We start from the raw sequence: 24,136 nt of genomic DNA, 5'->3' as shown, positions 1-24,136 counted from the left end.
AGTTGAAAAACTTACAGTTGACTGGTGCTACCTAGGTTACCCGTCAATGGCATTGAGACTGGTATATTATTAAGAGAGGTGTATGATGGGAATTGGTTTATTGTGCTGATCCATAGTAACCAACTCCTGTTCGTCCATCATTTATCTCTCTCACCAGCGACATATGGGTTTGTCTATTCACACTCTCAGCATTCTCTCTGCTCCAACAAACAGTCAGCCTTTTCTGCTGGGATAAGGAGATTTTTTAGTTACATCCATTATGTGCGTATCAACATTTATGGCAGGAAGATAATTGCCAAAGAGCTCAGGGGCATAAAAGCTCCCTCTTTATAACACAAACCCCCTTTAAAAATCAATATTGATATAAAATAGTTCAACGCAAAGCCTTGGTGTGTCTTCTGCTTCCTTCAGTTCAAAATGTTGGTTTTTTTTTTTAAACATAGCAAGTCAAACTGGAACATCAGGCAGAAAGCCTTCGTAGTGAGTTACACCACTGCTCTTCCCACAGAGGAAGAAATAGCAATGTACAATATTAATTGTTCCTCAAAGAAGTGAGCGGCAAATGTGTCAGATATAAAGAGGGTTCCTTGGAGAGGTGCCAGCACCATTTAAACTGATTTAACTATCTTTATTTGGAAACCATACCAATTACTAATGAATCGTAACTTATAGTCACCTTCGCCTAAATCTTGAAAAATGCTGACACAGCCAGCACCAGGGAACAATGAAAACCTGGGAATCCTGCCTCGTTCCCTGTTTCAGGAGCTCAACCTTCTACTACTCAATCCCCCAGTTTGGATAAACCCGTTTGTCACAGCTCCTACAAGATTTACTTCACATTCCCATGGCTATGCACTCATAAAAGTTATTTTAAGGCAACTTTCATCAGAGTAGCAAGTAGCACAGAACATTTATTGATTAAATGACTGGGAACCAGTGAATTGCACTGTACTTAACCTACAGGACGACTCAGGGATTTTACTTACTGTTGTCCTTGCCCTTGTGTTACCTTCTGCCTCCCTAACTTTTGTCTCTCTCATGAAGCCCATTCTTAGGTCAATCCTTGTCCTACAGTCACATCCAGGCAGGTTGCCCTGACCATTTAAGTCAGGGCAAGAGTGTCAGCCTGACACCTGGGATCATGAACTCTTCCAGCAAATCTTCCTGCGTGTTCAGAAAGCATCTTGCACAATAGCTCCCTAATCCCATTTTAAATCTCTGGATGCTGCCACACTATAACATTTATAATAGGGTCAGTAAAAAAGCAAAACCAAACTCACTGTATTTATAAAGCACCCCTACCTGTGTTAACAGGAAGCCATACAAAAGAATTTTTAAAAATATAACTGCTTCCTTTAATTACTAATTCCCCTTCAAACCCTTTAACAACTACCTTAGCTTTAAAAAAATCCAAGAGACTTTGCAGGTTTGAACTACTTAGTTACAAGCGACCAAAAGCGAAGCCCTGTCAATATATGCTTTTCTGATTCTGAAGCATTAGTGAAAAAGGATTAAAAATAGGATTAAAAAGAAGTCTGAAAATAAAAAGCTAAGTTAAATTTTGAGCTGCTCAATTCTAAACATTGAACAGCTTTTCACTCACTCGAGGGCTCTTAACTGCATGTTACCTGCCTTACAGTACAGACTATTTGTTTTTTATCCCTGAGCAACAGACTATTTCCTGGTTGAGTTTAAAAACTCTGTGACGTTCCAATATCAACCCACACATGTGTGTCACTGTCAACGTCAGTGGCAGGAAAACATTAGAAGTCACCCCTTGCTAATGCTTTCCTAACATGGAATTTCCTTGTACCTCGTCCCCCAGCCCACCTCCTCCTTCAGCTGAGAGCATCCTTCCCAAAGTGGTTTTTTTTTTTTCTCTCCTATAAACATATGGCAGGGAGAGAGAACTGAAAATGGGCAGTGCCAGCACTAGATCGCTGCTTTTTTAGGTGCTCGCGTGTAACTTACTCAAACTGCTCTCGCCGCCTTTCACTCGGGAATGCGGCCGCAGCGAAGAGCCCCCCGTGCGCGGGGGCTTCCCGCACCGAGGCGGGGGCTCCTCCCCAGGGCGCTATCAGTGCCTTCCCCCCCGCTGTTCTCCTCCGGCACCGAGCTCCTCCCCACTGCCACACAGGGGTACCACACTGGTACCACACGGTCCGGGCAGCCCGCTTTGGGGGCGGCGGGGGCCGCGCCGACCCTGGGATGCCGGGGGAGCCCGGGGCGGGGGGGGTCAGCACCCAGCTGCCGGCACCGGCAGGTTCAAGGCCGTCCCAACTCCCTGCTTCCCAGAGGCACCATATGGTCCATCTCGCACATCAGCAGCTTTATTTCCCCCATCAGCTCGGCCCAGAGGGGGAGCACCGGGAGCAGCGGCCACCCTTTGCCCCCCAGTCCCCCGGGGGCACCGGCATTAGAGCATTACCCGGGGATTACGGGGCTAAGCAGGGGAAGACTCGCGTTATATAACCGGGGGAAGCGTTCCGCCCTCCCGGCGCTCCCACAGCCCGCCCTCCGCCCCAGCCGGGGCGGCCGCACGGCGGCGGGGGGGGTGGGAGCCCGGCGCCTCCGCCCCCGGCCCGCGGAAGGGGCCAGACGCAGTTAATCTCCGCGCTGGAGGGTCGGGGGAGGGACTGCGGGGTGCCCCCCGCTGCCCGAGGAGGAGGAGGAGGAGAAGGAAAGCTCTTCCAGGAGGCTCCCTGCGAGCGGCCGGTGCCCGAAGGATTTATCGGCTTCCGACGGGACGAGGCTCGGCGGCCGCGCGTCCCCCGCACCGGGGACCTGCCCGCCCGGTCCCGCCGGGCCGCGGCTCCGCGGAGCCCCCCGGCCCCGCTGCCTGGCCCCGGGCTCCGCCGCTCCCCCCGCCGGGAGCACCGTGGAAAACAAAAGCGGCCTTTTAATTTATTGTTCCGGGGGGGGGCGGGGGTGGGAGGGGAGAGCGGGCGGTGTGAAAGGAAACCAAAGCCCGTTTTCTTCCCAGAAACGGCCGCTCTCCCCGGGATCCCTCGGAGTCACCCTGGTGACAATCCCCCTCCGGCCAAAGCCGAACAAAAGCCGCGATGCCCCCAACCCCGGCGCTGTCCCGGACCGAGCAACAGGCCGGGATAGGCGGCGGAGGAGGGACCGGGAGGAGGGACCGGCTATTGACGGGGGAGAGGGGCAGCCCCTGCCTGGGGGGGACGTGGGACGGAGCCAGCGAGCGCCGTGTTTACCCTGCGATCGCGCTGAACCCCGATCTTAATCACAGCATGAGAAACCAAAACAGTTTAAAGCGTGAGTCAGCACGCGTTTTGTTCACGCGTTCTTATTCCGAACACACGGATGGTCTGGGAGCGAGCGGCGGACGCGCCGCGCCGGCCCCATCTCCCGCACTCGGGGCTGCTCCCGCACACGCGCGCCCGCAGCTCCGCCAGCGCGGGGCTGAGCGCCGGGCTCCGCGCTGCCCTCAGCAACAACCCAGGGCTCCTCCGGGGCTCGGCCGTCAGCCTTTTGTTCGCAATGCTGCCTATCGAACGTGAGCTTCAGGCTCCCAAAATAACCAGGCACGCGACTGCCAGCACAAATACCAGGAGTTATTAAAAAAAAAAAAAATGATACTACAGGGACCGGCGCTATCCCCTCCACGCGTGACATCCTCCCGGCGGAGTCCCCGGGCGATGACGGGTTTATCCTCCCCTGGCTGTCTGATCCAAGTTTAGCTGGAAATCCCCCGCCGATGGCTGAGCCCGCCCGGCCGCACTGACACGGGGACCCGCGGGCTGGCGGCGCCGGGCGCACCGGCGGGTCCCCGCTCCCGCTCGCCTCCGGCAGCATCCACTGCCTCTTCCCGCAGCCTCCACCGCCTCTTCCCGCAGCCCAACGCGTCGCTACCCGAGCAATGACACAGAAACCCACGGAGCGTCCCCCCGCCGCCGCGCACTGGCCGCCCCGCCGCCGTGCCCGGGACCGCACCGCAAATCATCTTCTTCACCACCATTTTACAGCCCGCGGACCCCCTCTCTCCTCTCCGTGGTCCGAGCTGAGCTCTCGCCATAAGGGAGGGCGAAATTTCCCCCTCAAGTTTCTGTCCCCTTCCCTCCGGCGGCCCCGGCACACGGGACCCGCGGGCAGAGCCAGCCCAAGGTGGGCACTTCTTGAACCGCCCCTGCAAACTTTCCAGCCTGGCTGCGGCCGTGCCGAGCCCGGCGAGCAACTATTCCGAGGGTGTTTAAGTCCTTTTAAACCAGCTCCTACTTTCCCAGCCCATATCGATTTCAAATGCGACTTACTGGAATATGTGGCTCCATCCGTGGTGCTTCTACCCGCTGGGAAACCAGCAGCATCTTGGACTGGGGATCAACCGGCTTTTAGATCCACTTTGGCTGTATTGAGCAAACCCAGCGCCGCAGAGGACTCGCAGCCTGTTTTCGCCTTTTAGGTTCCAGACAAGTTCATCCTGGCGTTGCAGTTTGCTAATGATTCACTGTCTGTCTCGATCTGCTCACTACATTTCCATCAACCCACAGCTTCCTCACTTAGAAGGTGGAGTTTGTGGGGTTTAAGTTACTGATAGGCATATCTAAGTGCTGTGTCACTCAAAGAGGAGGAGACACACACACACACTCACACACACAGACCGCACACTCACACACACACACGGACTGCTCCAGGCTTAAAGGGGAAGTAACATTTTCTTCTCTACAGAAACTGGACACCTCACAGATCCAAGGATTTTATTTTTTTTCTCTGGGCATGAAGGTGAAAATTATCCAGCCTGTGGTCCGAATTTTAACACACAAAAAGCTGCTTAGCATGTTTAGTGCCTTCCTTGTAGAGCTTCAGGTTCATTTAACACAAAGTTGGGTAGGTCAAAAAGGTACTGGCAATTAATTGATTTTTTTCCCCCTTCTAAATCAAAGTGCACAAACCACTGAAAAGAGAGCCCGAGGCATGAAGTGTAATGGTTTGAGTTATTGTTACAGAGTGTAGCTTCCTGTCCCTTTATGCCCTATGATATGATATTCAGCACTCATAACACTCATAAAAGGGTTAAACTCGTCTCACACAGGTGAGCCCAGGTTACCAAGAAGGAAACAGTAGAATTGTTTCATTTTCACCTTTTGTGCTATGTGCATGCATTTTTGAAGACAGGTACAATTCAAAATAGGGAGCTCCCATAAAGCCACACACTTCTCATATGACTAAAAATGTGCTTGTTACAAGCTGCAATCTCTGAATATTCATTTTGATAGACCACCAACTGAAAGGTGAGAACCTGTTCAGACCTCCTCTTGGACTGTGCAGAAAGAACTGGGAAGAGCAAGCTGCAGGCAGCTTGAAGAGCACAGTGGGTCTACAAGTAATTGCTGGTATAATTTCATTTTATTACCTTGCTAAATCAGTACAATTGTCACTCTTGTCCTGATAGATCAGAGATGCTAGAAACCCTGTCCCAGTACACTGACTCAATGGATGAGATGTGGAAGACTTAGTAGCATTTGTAATAAAGTGCCTAGTTTCTTAAATCATTCCTGAAATAGTAATATTAGTACATTATCTCTATAAAATTAAAAAGAAAGTTATTTGAATACCCTTTTACTGTAGCCAAATATATAAAAGTAGAGCCAGACTCTGGCCTCACTTTCCTGAAAGTTTTCTGGACAGCAATCATCGTCAACTTGCAGTAAACTTATAGACCACCAAACCCATCTTTGTACCCCGAGTTAATAAATATGGGCAATATCAGTTCATCAACAGAGAAACACTGGTTTTCAGCTTTGCTGAAGCCTCTCCCTTGCCTGTGACAGCTGTAACAATGGGCCCACTTCCCTGAGCAGTATTTGTGGTACTTCACTTTACACTGTTTGGAAGCTTTTCTATTGTTTCTGCCTTCTGCGTTATTTAAAATTACTTTGATGTATTTTGTCAATTGAAAAAAAGAAGCACAAAAAATAATAGACTTGTGTGGGTGTAAACACCCTGAATTCTACAGCCTCTGAGGGCCAGATCTCAAAAGGTTTCAGTGTCTAAGGAGGGGGTTGTATTGACAACTGATGTTTGGGTTTGCTGTCCAGATCAAATCTACAGCCCTGCCTGAGGTGCTGAGGCTCAAACACAGCATTAGGGCATCAGCATGAGATCTAAAAGAGCTAACATACTGAGCAGGCTCAGTGAAGACACACATTCATCATGGAATTAAGCTCCACCTGCAAGGAGGTGCCACTGTCTGCCCAGTGTGCAGTGTTGGAAACGCTCCCCCTGAAGATACATGTTTGTGTAAGGGCTCCCATCTTTCTTCCTGGAGCATTTTGGACTTAAACACACACGTATGAAACAAGGGACACACAGGGATTCCCACACTCTGTAGCTGGACCTACTGACAACACCGTGAGCAGATGATGAACAGTGGGACCATGTCAGTTTTTCTATGCAGCACCTACAGTGCACACCAGTCATGGTCCAGAAGTTTTGTCATTTATGATTCTTGCCAGACATCTGAAGTTCCTGACAGATGACAGTATTTCCTAAGAAGTGTCATTTGCTTTGATCACTTCATAAAACTAGACCAAAAGCCTTCCTCAAAAGGAAGACGATGTGAGTAGGGTGTACAGGAGTCCTGTCCATGCCTGCTCAAGCAGCAGGAACTATGCTGCTGCCTTTAGTTGCCAAGAGGATCTGCTTGCCAGGTAGTGGTTTGTGTTCTCCTCTCTAAGATGGGATGTGCTCTCAGAGGAAAGTCAAATTGAGACAAGCGCTTTTATCAGTTACTCCACAGCAGAATTGTGGCAACATTTTCTTTTCCAAACCTGATGGCTGGAGCTGTTCAGGGTCTGGATTTCACTCTGGGAGCCCAGTGCCCATGTTCCCATCCTGCCAAGCCTGGTGCACTGGGCTGATTGGGCAAAGCTGTACAGTGGCACAAGGACAGGTTTGGGTGTAGACAGAAGCCTAATTCCAGACAGCGTGAGCATTTAACAAATCCCTCACAGAGATCACTCATTTTCAGTGATGGGTAATGGCTAAGCAGGGGATTCCAAGGCTGCAATTTTGGTCTTTGGTGATTAAATTATGACCCCTTTCTTTAGGGATATTTACTCTAGCTGACCTGGGGGAATCCCTGGCTGCTCTGGAATCAATAACAAAACTTTCACTGGCTTCTTCGGGGCAGCATTTTGTCTTCCCAGGTTAGGCCTCCCCTAAGCGAATTGCAGACTATCTTATTGCTGTGCTTCTGTCTTATTTTGAAAAAGTGAGCTGTAGGATTTTGCAGGAGAGAGGCAATTCTAAGGGCATCAAGGCTGTTGTTATGGCCATGAGGCTTGACAGAATGTATCCTAGTACCTCAAATGCTTCCCCTGACACTGGCCATCAAATCTGGGCTTGACTGCTGTGATTAATCACATTCTTTACAAATTTTACAGTAGTTTGCCACATTTTATTTAGCATCTTTAATATACATAGAAAATACAGTTTGCTTCATTCCTTTATAAAACTAGTGTTTTTTTCCAAATGGAGATGCCTTATTCAAAAGCCAGAGTCTGAGAGCTGAGAAGTTATAACTGTATCTGAAAAACAACAAACTGATGAAAAGAGTGCTTTGAACTCTTTTTTGGAAAAAAAAAACCCAAACCAAAAGCTGAACACCAAAACAAGACAAAAAAACCCCACCCCAAGAAAATATAACAAAACAAAAAACCCTAAACAAGCCCTTTACTCGATGGTTCTGAAAAGCATTATTTTTTTACCTAAGGAGAACTATTAGCTGGAAAGCTGCACTTTCCTAAATAACTGCCCAACGTTAAGTTCACCAAGGGAAAAGATCACTCACTCAGACACAGCTTTGACGGGTTGTATGAGCAAGAGGCACTGCCAGTATAAGATGGCCAAGGGCTAGAAAAAAGACTTGCATCTCCCAGGTTGGTGTGAACTAAACATGCTAAAACTGAGCATCCAAGTAAACATAATGGTAGGACTCTGTTCTCCCAGGAGAACCGTGCCTGACTCCCAGCTGGCCTCTGGGTGTTCCTGACATCAGAAAGGACAACAAAAGTCCAAGCAGACAAGGGATGCTCCACAGCACGCCTTGCACACTGAAGGGAAGCGGCAACTGAGCAGCCCAAGGATGCACCACAGATTCACTGAAGGATTCACAAATGTGTCAGTGACTCAGAACCAGATGGATGGAAAGCACGTGATGCTTTCTTCTTGCACGTCTGCAACCTGAAATCAAGTGAAATCAATGGCTTTGGCCAGATGGACCTTGGGTTTGACTGGTCAGTATTGCATTTCTTATGCTAGATCAGATCAGCGATCCAGCTGATTTGGTATCTTGTCTCTGACCACAGGCAATAGCTGATGCAACAGAAGATAGAAAAGAAACCTTTACTGAACAATTGCAGGATGAATTGCAGGTAGTGGTGCAAGTTTCTTAGCAAGTTTCTTTTTAAGCAAAGCCAATCTGTAACTGGCTGATGCTCAGAACCAGGAAGGCTCATGTCCTTTAGGTACTTCCCCATAGGACACCATAATATATTGGGGATGAAATTACTAATGCATGCAAAATTTCAATTCATTTCTGAAACCCATGATGCTGTCACCATCAGTAACATCATGTGTTGAGTAAAGCAGCATCTCACATCATTTCTGAACATGAAATTGCATGTTCTTTTTCATAGATTCAAGCCATTCTATGATGCTGCGTTTTGTGTTGGAAGGGACCTTAAAGACCATCTACTTCCAACCCCCTGCCGTGGGCAGGGACACCTTCCACTAAACCAGGTTGCTCAGAGCCCTATCCAACCTGACCTTGAACACTTCCAGGGGTGGAGCAGCCACAGCTTCTCTGGGCAACCTGTGCCAGGGCCTCACCACCCTCATAAGGAAGAATGTCTTTGTAATATCTAATCTAAATATACCTTTTTTCAGTTCAGCTCTTTTCTATCACTACATGATTTTTTCCTACTGGAAGTATATGGGAAATACCTGAAAATAGATAAATTGCATCAATAAACAATTTTAATTTCCTCAGTAATGCTTGCTACATTAGGTAATTGTACAAGTCATATAGAAAAACGTCTATAATTGATAATTCTAATAAATTCTAATTTTTTAAAGAAGTGTTACTTTTAGGAAAATAAGAAGCTTCAAGAAAAAAAGTGTTTGTGAGCAGTTAACTAAAGGGTTTCAGCATGACCTTCATTTGACACAAAAGAGCACAGCTGATCAACTTTCCCTTCCATAAGTCATTATTTACATGAATTTCCATGGAAGAATGTATAGGTAAAATCATCAAAAGATGGCCTGCCATGCTACCATTTCAGTGGGTACATGAACTAGTTTAGAAAATTATATAAATTTAAGTGAATTAAAACTTTGTCTTTTGTACAGAAAAATAGACACCAATTTAATCTCCCTGCTTAGGAATTAAGAGATGACAACTCTATGAGTAATTTCTTCATATTTTCACAGAAAGGTACTTAGCATGAAGTGTGTATCTTCCACTGTAGTATAGGTTAAAATGAAGTTGTTATATTGGTTGCCAAATGCTTGTTCCAAATTGATCTCCTTTGATCTTAAATTTTAAACTCAGAAATCAATTATTTGCGTAGCTCAGAGAAACACTTAAGCACGTGCTTCACATTATGTACAAGTATCTCAGAAGTGGAAGGGATTACCTGTGTGCTGGGGTAAACACACAGATGATCAAGACTTGCTTGCACGAGGCAAAATCATAACTCTACTGACATCCCAAACTCAAGACGGCTACTCAAAATCTTTTCATGTAAACATGAGTCTGTGGATCTCATCCAGGCATTCCACTTTCACTCGAGTCAAATCCGGCCTGCAAGATTTAGCTCTGCGATATTTTACCTCTCGCTGTCTCTCCTTGCAATCAGGCCATACAGAAATCTGCAAAGCGCTCTGAATGCAGATCCCCACCATGACTGAGGCTGGGAGGCAATGCTACGAGAACATGAAATACCTGCTGCCCCTTTGTCAATGCCAAAATCTATAGAGAGGCTGAATTATGACCAACGTGTTCAGCCTGGAGAAGAGAAGGCTCCAGGGTGACCTTATAGCACTTTCCAGTACATAAAGGGGGCCTAGAAGGAAGATGGGAACAAACCTTTTAGCAGGGGTTTTTGCAATAGGCCAAAGGGTGATGGGTTTAAACTAAAAGAAGGTCAATTTAGATTAGATGTTTGGAAGTTTTTTACTGTGAGGGTGGTGAAACACTGAAAGGTTGCCCAGAGAAGTTGGTAGATGCCCCATCCCCAGGAAACTTTCATGGTCAGGTTGGACAGGGCTCTGAGCAACCTGATATAGCTGAAGACGTCCTTACTCATTGCAGGAGGGTTCAACCAGATGACCTTTAAAGGTCCCTTCCAGCCCAAACCATTCTGTGATTCTGTGGACTGTTTTTGTAGCAGATTTACAGACATTTCAATTCTGACCTCCTGCAGCTAATAAGATTTTCCATTAAAAGCACAGAAGATGATACAAGCGAATGTAATATCCCATCTAATAGCTCTATTGCTAGCAACAATACATCGAAATGTTTGCTAATTAATGACATTTTTCCACTTCTGACTTGTGCATAAAACATTATCCCCCTTGATTTGTGGCATGCCGGCTGCTGGCTCTGCCCAGCAAGCACAGTCCATGTGCTGGGCTGCAGGTGTGTGGGATGGCAGGGCTGAGCATTTCACCTGCATCCTCAGCTACATCTAAGAATAAAAAACACCACACACTGAACCGAAAGGTACCCGCGAGCCCACAGGCATCGTCTAAACGAGCCCGTGTGAGCGATGCCTGTCGCTACCCAGGAGATGCCTTTTCTCGGCAGTGTTCTCACATTTGTCAGTTGCTGCAGAGCTCCAGCAGCCAGATGGGCACAAAACCAGCTTCCACAGCCCAAGGACGGGGTATTGGATCAAGGAGCAAACAGTGACAGGCATCACTTGCCAAATTTCCAAGTTAATGACAGGCCTGGGCAATAGGACACACTTATTTGACTCCTGTACCTGACTGCAATAAGACACCACTCAGAAGATATAACAACATAAACAAGGTTTAGTAATAATTCTAGCCTTGCTGTTTCTCACACTTCATACACACAAGCAATGATCAGGGACATATGGACCTGCCTCAACTCCTCTAGAAGACAATAAAAAGGCAGAATCTGACCCATACCTGATAAAAGATATTCCAAATTTAAATATCTAAGCATGCGAAAATGTTTCTATACTCGTTTTTAAGACAGGATCATATAATTTTTCTTTCCTTTGGAAACACACCTTTCTTCCTTAATTTTTCCTTTCATTCCTAAAGCTGTCCTCTCTTTGCTGCAGCTGACACTATTTTTTAAAGCATTTTCTATTTCATGACTGTCAAACCTTTCTTTCCATGCCAGATACATGGCAAAGTTACATATTTTTCAACTCAAAACAATTTACATGAATATTCATAAACTACCTGATGGCAGAATTGGCCCTGAGATTTAAAACCATAAAGCCCACAGAGACAAATGTTACCCTCTTCCTTTGTCAGAGATCCCTTGGATCATGCTTAGAAATTATACTTTTATGCAGTTGTCAAGAAAATGCAAAACCAATGCATGAAACATTGTATGCTCTGTTTATTAAAGAAGAGTGTCTGTGATGATACAGATATTCAGCCAGACTAGGATGTTGCCAATGTCAGTTTGTGATTTACTAGAAATTATTGATTTCAAATCTTGGTTTCCCAGGGCTACTGAGCATATCCTGTCATATAAATATGCATCCGCTTGCTAGCGGCTGCAGCCTTCTGTAAAAATGTGTGTTGTCTCAACTAGTGTCAGATTTCTTGAGCCAAAAAATAAAGCTTTACTTCCCTTCAGTACAGGAATGAATAACAACTATTAAGATACATTTCTATGTCTGATACAGTATCAACAAAAGTATGGCATCCATCCGGAATTATCCATTTGGTTATTGAAATTAGTAAGGCGGCACAATCCTGAGAAATTACACTACCCTCCCTCCAGGTCCCCCAAAGAAAAGTATGAGACAGGTAGCCTCAGACTTCTCATATAAATCAAGAAACAGCTTGAATTTAACTACTTTTAGGTACAGATCTGTTACAAGCCAGTTACAGAACATGCAAGTGCAAAAGGATGATGGATATAGTAACTGTAAAATAGGGCCAATAGTTGAATTGCCAGCACTTGTAAGGGCAGATTGAAAGGAGAATACCACTGTGAGCCCTTGGGAGCTCAAGCATCTGTGTCCTCTCAGACCGTCCCCTCTCCCCGATCCCACTGTTCTCCTGCCCATCTTCTGCTCCTTGTTACCCAGCACATTCCTCCACAGTATTTTTTTCATTTTGGCCCTATTACTCCTTAAGACTTACTTCTGGTACTTCTGCTGTGCTTACACCTCTAATCCCAGCTACCCACTCTGTTGCCTTCCCTTCCCAAGGGAAATACTCCTGGGTGGAGACAGGTCTGTCTCTGACCTACTGCTGCAGCCGCTGCTGCCAGGACATGGCACACGGTCCTGTGGACAGCACCAGGCTGCCTGCCCACTGACAGGGGACTTTAAAGACCAGCAAGAGATTTCAAAAGGTTTTGGACCTTTATGGTTCAGTCATTAGCTGTTTATGAAAGTTCAGTGGCATTTGTGGGATTTGGAGAAAGATGCTGATAACTGTGCTGCATGCTCCCTTTGGTCCTATCCATCTCAGTGGTCTGAGAATGGGCTTGGTTTTATATTTTTCTCCAAAAAAAAAAACCTCTGTTTTACCATCACTTTTCTCAAGTCGCTTGCCTGTCATAATGACTTCTCTGTTTACAAAAATAAAAAATCTTCAGGGCTGACAGCGGTGGCAGAAATGACAGAATCAACAGGATTGTATTTTCTTTTGACTTCTCACTTCACCCTCACTTGTTTATGTACAGCACAGAATAGATTAACTTTGGGAACAGCAGAACAGGGCACAGCCCTCGCTGGACCAGCCAGTCTAACCTTTGCAGGTAAAGATTGCAAGAGGTACATGAATCAGCTTCCCTCCCTTCCTGCTGCTGTGGCTGGTGCAGCTGGGACATGCAAAGGAGTTCCCTCCCAGAGAGGTGATGGTGATCACCCGGCTCTGCTCTGCCTTCCAGTTGCTTTTTGAAGCAACATCACCTGCATTTTACACGTTAAATTGTGGGAAGCTGCATTTTGCCACGGGAGGATGGAAAAGGTGGGAAGCAGCTTCCAGTCCCCCCTGGCTGATGCCTGCCTCATGCACAGCGCAGCCTCACAGAGGAAATGAACCCCTGAATTCTTTTTGAGCAGTCTGGCTCTTCCTAAAGTATTTGAAAACAACTTATTCCCAGATTATGGTGAGACCCTCTTGCTCTTGCAGGAAAAAGAAAGGAGAGAGAAAAGGAAGCACTGCAACTTCCCAAGCCACTTCAGCACTAATAGCAGTATGATCCCGAATCAATGCAGAGGGGCTGACAGCAACAATACGTGTTAACTGCTGTGCTGAAGGGGCTATTTAACCTGGCTAGGAAAAGTTATTTCTGCCACAGCTATTTGAACAAAACATTTGGCAATTAAATTAATTCAAGCATATCCTCTCTTTTCATGGGAAAAATGCAGGAAAAATCCAGGCAGAGAATGAATGGCATCTCGATTAACGAGAAACTGCTCAAAAAGAGAAAAATAATGGTTTTCTAAATATATTAATATTACATTCTGTGGTAGCACCATATGCTAGTTTCCTAGATGCTGGTAATCCTGATGTATTTTTATCTTGGCTAGTACCAAGGAAGGAGTTGTGCAAGGCCAAGTTCTTCCCACATATCCATGTTGAAAGCAGTTTACCTTCCCTCTGTGTTGTGAATATGAACCAAGACAGCCAAGCAACTGCTTCAGAGCATGCCTTTATTTTCTGGCTGTATCTGACTGGCTTTTAAATATCATAATACTGCATCTCTTGAGTCTTTGATGAAGCCTTTTTTCCATAATAGAGCCTGGAAACGTGGGACTTAAAAATCACAAGCCTCTACTGTTTCAATTTAAGGATCAGATCCACTAATTAGATGCAGCAGGAGACTATATAAATTGTTCATGTTCCAGACAGAGGAGAACAACAGAAAGCCATTCTGTGTTATGGGGATATATTAACATATATGTAGGCCTTCATTCTTCTCTAAGTTGAACAAATATTCCTTAATCAGTCCTTAGAAATCACTTTTGAAGGTGGTGGCATCATCCATTATTAGACAGGGAAGACCAGCTATGATTGTTCTAGAAAAAAGAACCACCACTAATTAACATCATTTAATTGGATGGACTTGAAATATCTATAGCACAGGTGACCCTAGAACAAGCCGGCTGCTGAATTATTGTACTCCTTCCCCTGCATGCAGCAGTCATGCCACTCTGCTCGGGCTGCATTGCCCTCTGGACACTTAACCATAGATCTCGATACAATTTCTGGTGCAATGATTCTGAGGCTTTTGGGGAGTCAGCAGTCTGAGGATGAAAGCAATCACACATTCATAATTCCCCAGGATTCACACTGTTTCAAAGGTTTTGGAAAGGTGCTGGTATGAACATGTATCCCAGTTTCCACAGGGGCTATGGGAAAGTGTTTTCAAGACAGCTGGATTGAAAGCTATGGCAATGAAATGGAGCAGTTTCCTCATTGGGGCTCACCTGACACAGAGCAGCCTGAAGAGGTGGGGGAGGAGGCAAATAGGTGTAATGCCCATATATGAGGGAAGCAAGGCATGGTATGTTCCAGCAGTGCCAAGCAGCAACTCACCCACAAAAAAATAAGAGATTTGCCTTTGTCATTTAGGGGTTCTGGGAGGAGAATCCAAGTGTCCCAGGCTGCCTAGTTAGCAATTCATGCTATGCTCATCCCCACGGTATGTGACTCCCTGTGACCACACTGCCTCTTGGTAACTTTTAGCCACTGTAAAGATAGGTGTGGTAGCACTTCGGAGTCACTCTGGAAACCAGGAATACACGTTTGGGAGGCATCTTTTATAATTGGCATGGCTGAGCTGCAGCTCAGCCTCAGGCAGAAGGTAGACTCTGTCTCGCTGGGGGTGGTGAAATGAAATCTCTTAGCACAGAAAGAACACGGAGCTGCTCGGAAGCCTGCAGGAAGGGGCTGGCACCTGGGGTTGCACAGAACCTCCTTGCAAAGCAACTGGAGGGAATTTTTTTTTTCCCCAAGTGAGGAGTTTGTGCAGTGAATGTTGCTGCCGAAGTCACCAATGAAGTTGTATGAAAACTGAAATCACAAACTACGGCCATCTTTCTGCTTTTTGGCAAGATTGGAATCCACAGCTGTTTATAAAAATGTAATTAGTGGCCTGCCAAGCACTTTGAAGATGTTCTGAGAGCTAGAAAATTGCGATAAACTTATCTTTCTGTGCCTCTGTGTCTTGTGAGCGATTATTCAATCAGTAGGTTGTTGAGTGGAAGACTCAGCCAAACAACGATTGGGCTTCTAAACTATTCAATTACCTCTAATGAAGAAGGATCAGAGAAACAACCCTTAAACACCTTAAACAGAGCAGCAGTATTAACAGACAAAATGACTCTCAGGAGAAACCTCCAGACACTTGCCAAGGTTGGCTTTGGAGCCAACTGTGATACAAATGCATAAAATATTAGTTCCTTAATGGTTGTGAAGTGTTGCTCTTTAAAGGTTACTGTCTTCCTGTCCAGACAAGGCTGCAGTGGAATGATGAATGAAGCGATCCATAAATCTGAGAGGTTTTCAAGCACCTGCAACTCCCATTGAGGTCAACAGGAATTTTGGATTGCCAGGATTCGGCCAGTAAAACCTGACTCTGCATGAGATTAAGAATCCCTAGGGCTATTGGCTTCCCCAGCCCCAGTGTTTACCTGATGGAGTACTTGGAATGAGGGCTTCAAAAATGCTGGTTTTTTGGATGCATATTTGTGATGGGAGACTTGATCTCTGAAGCACAGGGACCAGGCATCTGTGCCAGAGAGTCAGGCTGCCTGGAAGTGGAGTTGGGAAGAAGTCTATCTGTGGCTGGAGCAGAAGCACTGCCATCCCTGCAAAAAGTGCAAGACAGGATTCTGCTTCAGAGGGAATTTCTCTCTCTTCTCCATTACAAGTCTCGCCATATACAAAGAGCTGACTTGTTATTGCAGCTCAAAGGAATGAATGAGCTCAAAAGAATGTGAAGAGGAGAGAATGCTACAATTCCACTGGGAAGAGCTTGCTTCTTTTTCTTTAACTTTTCCATTCAGTTAATATTTTACCGTGGCCTTGGAGCGCAGTCCCATCGGAATGCCTGGGTCCGGCTGTAACACCGGACAGTCAGCTGAAGCGTAAACACTGCACCTGCCTGTAGCTGTCTAGAAGCGTTGTGTGTGTGTCTGCATTTTTGAAAGTATCTCACGGTTTTGTTTCCTGTGAATGTGCATTCAGCCCTGCACACCCGCGAAATGCTTAGCTGGGTTTGGGAGCGTGTACATAGCGGGCCATGGCGGCGGGGGGGTGGGGCAGGGGAAGAAAGAAGGGGCTGTAAGGCAGCTTGAGAACTGATACCATGCTAATGTGAAACTTCTTTGTGAAGGGAACAACATTGCCAGGTTTTGGCTTAAAGATTCTCAAACACTCCAGCAGTTTTAGAAACTTGAAACGTGTCCTAGGCTCAGCTGTGCACAGACACAACGCTGGAGAGGAGCCTCTGTTTAAAATGGTGCCAAGTGCTCCGACAGCTCCTGAAATTCCAGGATCAGGCCCTAAAAATAACAACACGTTTGACCCAACATAGCCAGCAGAGCCAGAGGATATGATAGGCTGCACAGCAGAGTTTTAAGCCTGCCTTCCTAAACTGCAAACCCATTAAATATTTAGGTGGCCATATGCAAATCATTTAAATTCTGTTTCTCAGAAGCACACCATGGTGTACAGATGTGCTTTGTGCTGAGATCCTCGTCCTAAGCTTTCAGCAATTATTTATTTTAAACCAGTAAAAGACTTAATTAATGGCTAATTGTGAGCTACCTTTTTTTTTTATGGGTATTTATATAGGGGGGTGGGGTGGGAGAAGCAGAAATGAAAAGACCTGGGCTTCTTTCAGAGCAAACTAACATAGAAGAAAACACATTTTTGTGACCGTACCAAAGAAAACCCCAGGACTGCTCAGATATTTTCAACCCCCTCCACGGGTAACAATTTGCTAATTCAACAAATAAACAGCCCTTTATGTAGGAGCTGTCTCGTGGACACTGTGAACACTTTAGAGACTAGGGCCCCAGATCTTCTTTTCTTAATGTCACTGTGAATTTGCTTGTGGAAGTGTATGACACCATGCGCGGAGCCGAACAGCTGAGCTCATGCTTCAGGCATTCTCCCAGGACCGGGGGGGAGGGGGCTCTCCGCCAGCTTTCGGCCGCCTCTCCCCTTGCATTTACACACACACAAATCATGTTATCATAGTGAAAATATGTAAGAATTCCAGGAAGCAGAGGAAGTTTGTGTGTTGACCTTAATTTATTTTTTTCCAGAGGAAGATCACTCTGAATGTTAAAAGGACGGTGGACGCTGGCTAAATTCATATGCAGATATTTTAATATTCTTTGCAACTCTTTCTTCTGTTGTATGTTGTCTTTCAGGATTAATGCTGTTAGTACTTTATCCCAGGTGGGTACTTTTACTGAGAGAACAAAAATCACCTGGTGAGAGCTCTGTGGGACCTATCTGGACACTAAAAAATTTGGTAAAAATCCCAGTGCATTCTGGTTCCTATTTTCCATTACAGTGCAGTAAAATTGGGTGAGACTGTTTCTGGAGGGGAGGGAAGGAAAGGGTGGATGAAAGAGCGGGCTAACACATTAGGCTTTGGCAAATGGAGGCCTGGGTTTATTTTGCTTTACAGTTCTGGGCTGGAACTCTTAAAATGCTGATCAATTTGGCCCCAAACTCAACTGCACTGCACTTCTAAAAACATGCCTGGCTTTGAACCTGCAGATGTTTGGAAGACTGCAGGACCTTGGAAGTTGGTGCACCGGAAAGCGCAGTCACCTGCACTGGCTGGTGCACCTTCCAACATCCGACTGTTCCCAGCAGCTCACCCCAACACCCTGCCTCTCTCCCTGCCACATACTGTCAGCCTCCACCTCTCCTTAGTGCTCACACCTATTGCACATGTTCAAACACAGCCATTCCACCACCCCTAGCACGCTCTTGTGTGTCTGTGTACGCAGAGCCAGGAAAACAGTACTCGAGTCCTTAAATACATCACTCCCTGTGTACTGTGGACAACATGGTCACACAGAGACTTGTAGAACGGCAAGTAAAGATACCCCACACCTCTTAACTGGCCAACAAGAAATCCAAGCAGTGAAAATATTTCTGCATGATTACAGGGGCCAGTCATCCCTCAGCCTGGCAGCCTCCATGAGGAGCACTGGCCATGCCTTGTGGAGCACTGGCTGTGCCCTGTGCACACCCAGGCCTGGTGGTTATTCCTGAGGAACCTCACACCCTATTGGGTACCAGGGCTCTTCTAGGTCTGGTAAAATACACTTTGACCATCATGCATTTAACTTGCAAGATGACTGGGCAATAATCCTGGACAAGTCTTGAAGAGTTTTGTTTAAGAATCTATCAGATTGCTTAAGATTTGTTTGCAAACTACTTCATTTCTTATGTTTCCCTGTTGCAAACTTAAGCCTGAAACCTGATTCAATTTTAAATGAACAAGCCTGTTCTTCTAGCTAGCAGACAGCCTGTGATGTATATTCAGGCCAGGCATCCCCACCCAGCAGCTCTGCTCAAACAAGTAGGGCCATCTCGGGAAAATTCGCCCGAGCAGCCTCCCTGAAATCAAGGGATCTGTCACTGCATCCATCAGTGCAGGACTTGCCCCACAGAATTTATTATTCTACTCCAGTTTTTCTTTATTATTTTCTACAGCTTTTCTGAATTCATTTCTTGCCCCCTCCCTCATTTTATTCTCTTGTCACACATTTCAAATACACACCTGCCTTCCCTGGCCCAACTCTGGTGGGATGGGGCAGAAGGCATCAGCAAAAGTAGTATTTGAATTATATTTTGGTTTTCAGACTATTCAGACTTAGAACTAAGCAACACAAGCTTGCTACTTTGCATGTTTTGGTGCTGAGACTTTTTTAAGCATACAACCCCCTACCAGCTGCAGTCTAGATTTACACCATGGGGAAGAGCACAGTAGAACCAGATTGGAGATTAATCAAAGCAAATTCTGGCCTGCTGTTCCATGTGTCTCAAAGATTTAAAAAGTAAAAATAAAAAATGAGGGGGCTTTGCTTTGGTAATAAACACTACAACAAAAAGGCACAACTTTCCCAAATATGCTGTGAAGGGAAGACAGATGCCTTCTAAGGCTTCTTGATGTCTTCTGGCCATTGTTGTGGATTTCTGGCTGCAAGCTGCCAAAACGGGTGCTGCTGGCTCTGTCCCAGCACTGCTCCCAGCGTGGGGAAAGTGTCTGACCCCCCCACTGGGGCTGCCCCAGCAGGGCCCAGCATTCCTGGCTCCAGCACATGCTATAAACATGCAGCAAGTTCTGGGGTGTCTCCGAGGAGGACTACAGAGCCCAGTTTGTCTGCCTCCTGGTCACTGGGAAAAGTAATGGTCCAGAGGGTTTGATGTAAGTTAACTACAGTGCCCAGGAGAGTGCCAGAAAAACACCTGGGATGATCTTTCCTACACAGAAATCCTTTATAGTCACCTGTTTCTTATTCTAAATTATATAGCTTGTGAATAACAAAACAGGTCACATACAATGATTTTAAGTTATTCTAAAATGTGAGATACTCTTCAGTATTTGAGAGTATTATTGTTCTGTAGGGATTATAATCAGGTGAAAGTTTATAGTTAGCAATCACTAGAGTAACACTGCTAGTTTTCATTAAATAAATCTACTTAAATTTTTGAGGTACCATCCTCTATTGGTATAACCTGACAGCTCCATTTAAGTTAATGCAGCTCTACTTAGCTGCATCTGCTGGGGAGCCCAGCCTTTGCTTTCTTGGGAAGAGAAAAAAGAAAAAGGAAAAAAACCCCACTGATTAGTGGGGTGATTTTTTTTTCTTTTAAAAAGGTAGCACAGGTAAAACACTGCATTTAGATGTAAGAACTGAGAAGATACCAGGACTAGTGAAAGCCATCTATATCTAGCAGAAGAAAATGTTTCCATCCTTAATGGCCTGTATGAGATATTTTGAAGACATCACAAATTCTTTCCAGTATGTTTCTGAGTAAAGACATGGCTGAATTGGCCCATGTGTGTAATCAGGGCAGGGTTATACAGTAAGGCCCCGATTCAGCAAAGTGCTGGAGCACACCTTCAGCTTTTAGTGCATGAGTGGCTTCATTGAAGTCCTTAGTAATTACGTGTTTTGCTGAATCAGGACCTGAATTTATTTGGGGCAGGAGGACCTTAATATCTTCCAAGGAATTATACTTATTAAAGGGGACAGTCTATAAATTAGTGTTTAAGTTAAAATCAATTTCTAGATAATACATATCCCTAAAAGACAGATTGTTAGTTTGTATGAGCTTTGTAACAAAACTTTAATTAAACCCTTTTTAAATAAAACCTGTCGTACATTATACTGCTAATTGACTTGACCTGGTACAAAGAGGACTCTGCCAGCTAGAGGAGACTAAAGGAGATTATTCTGTCTGGTGCTGCAGTGATTGTGTGTTAATAAAATTTATTTCTGCAGTCTTGCCCAACTCCCTATTGTGTATTCAAGAAATGTGTGGGCTTGAAGCCAGTCATCACAAAGCAAAAAGTAATAAAACCTCAAAAGCTGACTTTTTCTACCTCATTCTGCTGCTTTGCTGTGGCAGAAACTACATGGTACCGTCTGCTTGCATGTACACTTCAGATTTCTCTTTTTTAATTATTTTATTTTTTAAATTATGTAAAACCCTGCACCTTATTAATGTGAGCACAGTAACAAGTGAAGGACAATTAAAGGATCCAAAAAGCTCGGTGATGAAATATTCTGGGTGTGGCGATCATATTTTATTGCCACTACACTGATTACATACAATATAACACATCTAGCAATTAGAGAAACATGTTAATCCTCCTGGCCCAGACCTATTTCACACAGAATTCATTCCAATGGGCCAAATTCTTCCTTTACATTCACATAAGTACGACTGAAATAACTTCTTGCCAATCAGTAGAATCATTTGGATTGACATTCATGTAAACGACAGCAAAACACGACCCGCTGACTTCACAGAGTTATTCCTGATAGATGCTGGGTGTAATCACAAAAAGTAATCACAAGAACTTATGCAAGAAATACAGGGAATAAACAGGAGGACTTGGAAGTTTTAATACGTGCTCAAAATTATGAATTAATTGGCACAAGAAACTTGTTGGGATAGTTCACATGACTAGAATATTAATACAGTCAGAGGAGTTTGTTCAAGGAGAAGAAGGATGAAATGCTGTCCATAGACATATTCACTCCACAGTGTAAAACATGGGAAGAGATGAACCAGTTGAAAATCCCTAGCTAATAATAACAGGGGGAATGAACACAGGTGTTATCACGATGGGGGGGTGTGGGGTGTACAGAGTAAAGCCACAAAGAACAGATGGACGGAGCTACTTCTTTTGGAGGGCAACAAGATGAATCATACATCCAGGCCACTGGGCTTGAAGATGATGGAGGCACGTGGCAGGAGGCTAATGGAGATGCCTGCTGGGACACAGGGTATCACAGGATAAACTCCATGCTGCCAATGTCTTGCTACCAAAGCTGAAGAAGGTTCTTTACTTTTGATTTTAAGATTCAGGAGAAACAGGTTTAGAAATAAGCAAATAGAAGGCAATTTGGTGACAGTTATCATGGAATGAGAAAACTTACTGCTCCTGGAAGGGAAAATGAACAGGAAATAAAAGCAGTAGACTTGAAAAAAGCCAGTTTAAATAAACTCAGAGAATTGGTAAGTATTATCTCATGGGGAACGTACTCAGAGTAGCTGACAGTTCCTTAAAATAGTTCTGTTAGCAGCATGAGTCCAAATTATCCCAAAGCAGCAAAACCATTACAAGTGTTGTAAGAAACCACCTGAGCTAAATCATGAACTCCTCTCTGACCTCAACCACCAGGAGGGCACAGAAAGTTGAACCTAGGTCAGATTACTAAAGACCAGGATGAAAGAAAAGAGAAAGTGTAGGGCCCAAACCAGGAGGGTCAAGTGCGAACAGGGAGCACATTAATGCAGAAAGGATAACAAGAAAACATGATGCAAACATACTTCATAATGAGAGGAAAACATGTTGGCTATTGAACAAGATGGGGAAAGTTATTGCCAGGTGATATTGAAGAGGCTGAGGGCTCAAAGGTTTTTTGCTGTAATCTTTACCAAAAATGTCAAATGAGGTTAGGAAGGAAACGGCAATAGTGACAAAGAGGGAGAAACACCAGTGAAATCAGGGAAAACACAGATTAAATAGTACTTAGATAAGTCAGATCTTTCAAATTGGCTGGGTCAGATGCAGTTTGTCTTAAAGTATCCTACTGGACTATCTGAAGCAATCTCAGTGCTGTTAGTGGTTTTTTTGGAGATCTTTGGGAATATGGGTGAATATCCAGAAGACAGAAAAATGGCACATAGTGTGTGTTTCCTTACAGGGAGGGAAAAGATTGTAATGGGGAATTAAAGAGCAGTGAGTGAAGGTCAGTTTTTGGAAAAATACGGAAACAATCACATTATTTGTAACCACTCAGGAAATAACAAGGAGATGAGTAACAGCTAGCATGGCTTTGTCAAAAACACAGATTTGTTAAACCAATTTAATTTCCTTTAGTGGGAATAGAGGAGAAGCAATAGATAAATCTCAACTTTATTAAAGCTTTCCAGGATCAGCCTCCTCATGGTCATAAGTGAGTTAGGAAAAATATGGTCTCCCTCCACCTACAAAATTCTCTGTCAAGCTGTAACTGTGTTGTTAAATACATTTCTGCAGGCATCTGTCCTGGATTTGGTTCTGTGAAATACTTCTACTGCAGTCTTGTGTTTTAGATCACAGTGACTTACTTTCTGCATACAGCAGTAGTGAGAATGGCTGCACAGGCCAGTCTGAGGATGTTTGCTTAGAATACAATGCGATTTTTGACAGCTGGAGCAGGGTAGCCGGTTTGAGGCAACACATTTCAGCTTTAAAAAAGGTACCAAACAGAAAAGATCTAGCAGAGAGCACTGAGAGTAGGTAGAGGTCTAGGAAACACCAGCTGCAAGGAGAATTGGAAGGAATGTTCTCATATAGTCTGTGGAAAAGGCTGAGAAAGACTACATATGTAATATACGTACACCTTAAAGAGCCAAGGAGTAAGTAGTCTTCCTTACCCACTACGGATAGAATAAGAAGTATTGGGTTAAACAGGAGCACAGGAAGTTTAGGTTAAACATTAGGAAACACTTGGTAATATTACAGCTAGTTAAGCACTGGAAAAGATCACCTGGGGAGGCTGCAGAGCCTCTCTCCTTGGAAGGTTTCAAGAGTATGCAACATTTACGCTCATCAGAAATTATGCTTTTAAAGTCGTGACAGACTTGGATGACCCCTAAAAACCCACTTCCCTTTATGAGGACTACTTTTCCCCTAGTTTGAAAGGACAGTTTGCTCTGGTGAAGTGGAAGCCATGCCTAGATGCTGGAATGGCACAACAGTACAGCAATCCCAGCCCTCTCACAGCGTCAGCGGCTCAGCAGGTGCGTAAGCCAGTGCTTCACCTCCAGCAGAGAGGCAATCCCTCCTGCAGGCATCTCTGTATTTGAACTAACATTTCAACACTTTATTGAAGCGGGGGCTCAGCTGGCAGCCTTTTCCCTGCCAAGGTGCAGCCCCACTGCCCACTGTTCACACCTGCAGCAGCCCTCAGCCTGGAAGTGCTGCTGAAGGACACGGAGGGGCTTTACTCAGTGTCCAGTTCTGCTCCACATTTCCAGGAGACTGAACTGTTGGGTGAAAACATAACCTGCACTCCATGCTCTAGCTAAAAACTCATTTCAGAGGGAAATAAAGTACTGAGCACTGTCATTAAACCACAGAAATGCTGAAGCTCAAGTTACAGTCTCGTGTGCTACCCACTGCACCTCGTGC

The 24,136-nt window shown here is 45.0% G+C and overlaps 1 protein-coding gene across 1 annotated transcript in view; it reads right to left on the bottom strand.

Moving 5' to 3' along the window:
* Window positions 1-4,729, bottom strand: part of MAMLD1 (mastermind like domain containing 1) — an 82,263-nt gene extending 77,534 nt beyond the window's left edge. The window contains exon 1 of the mRNA XM_017819383.1: window positions 4,272-4,729. Within this exon, the coding sequence (XP_017674872.1) occupies window positions 4,272-4,325 (54 nt within the window). The 5' untranslated portion in view covers window positions 4,326-4,729. The remainder of the gene's footprint in view (window positions 1-4,271) is intronic.
* Window positions 4,730-24,136: the final 19,407 nt, after the last annotated feature.

This window comes from Lepidothrix coronata, unplaced genomic scaffold (assembly GCF_001604755.1).
Source record: "Lepidothrix coronata isolate B3197 unplaced genomic scaffold, Lepidothrix_coronata-1.0 Scaffold2, whole genome shotgun sequence".
In the NCBI taxonomy this organism is placed as follows: Eukaryota; Metazoa; Chordata; class Aves; order Passeriformes; family Pipridae; genus Lepidothrix; species Lepidothrix coronata.
Note: the sequence above shows the minus strand (reverse complement) of the source record. Positions and strands in the feature narration are given on the sequence as shown.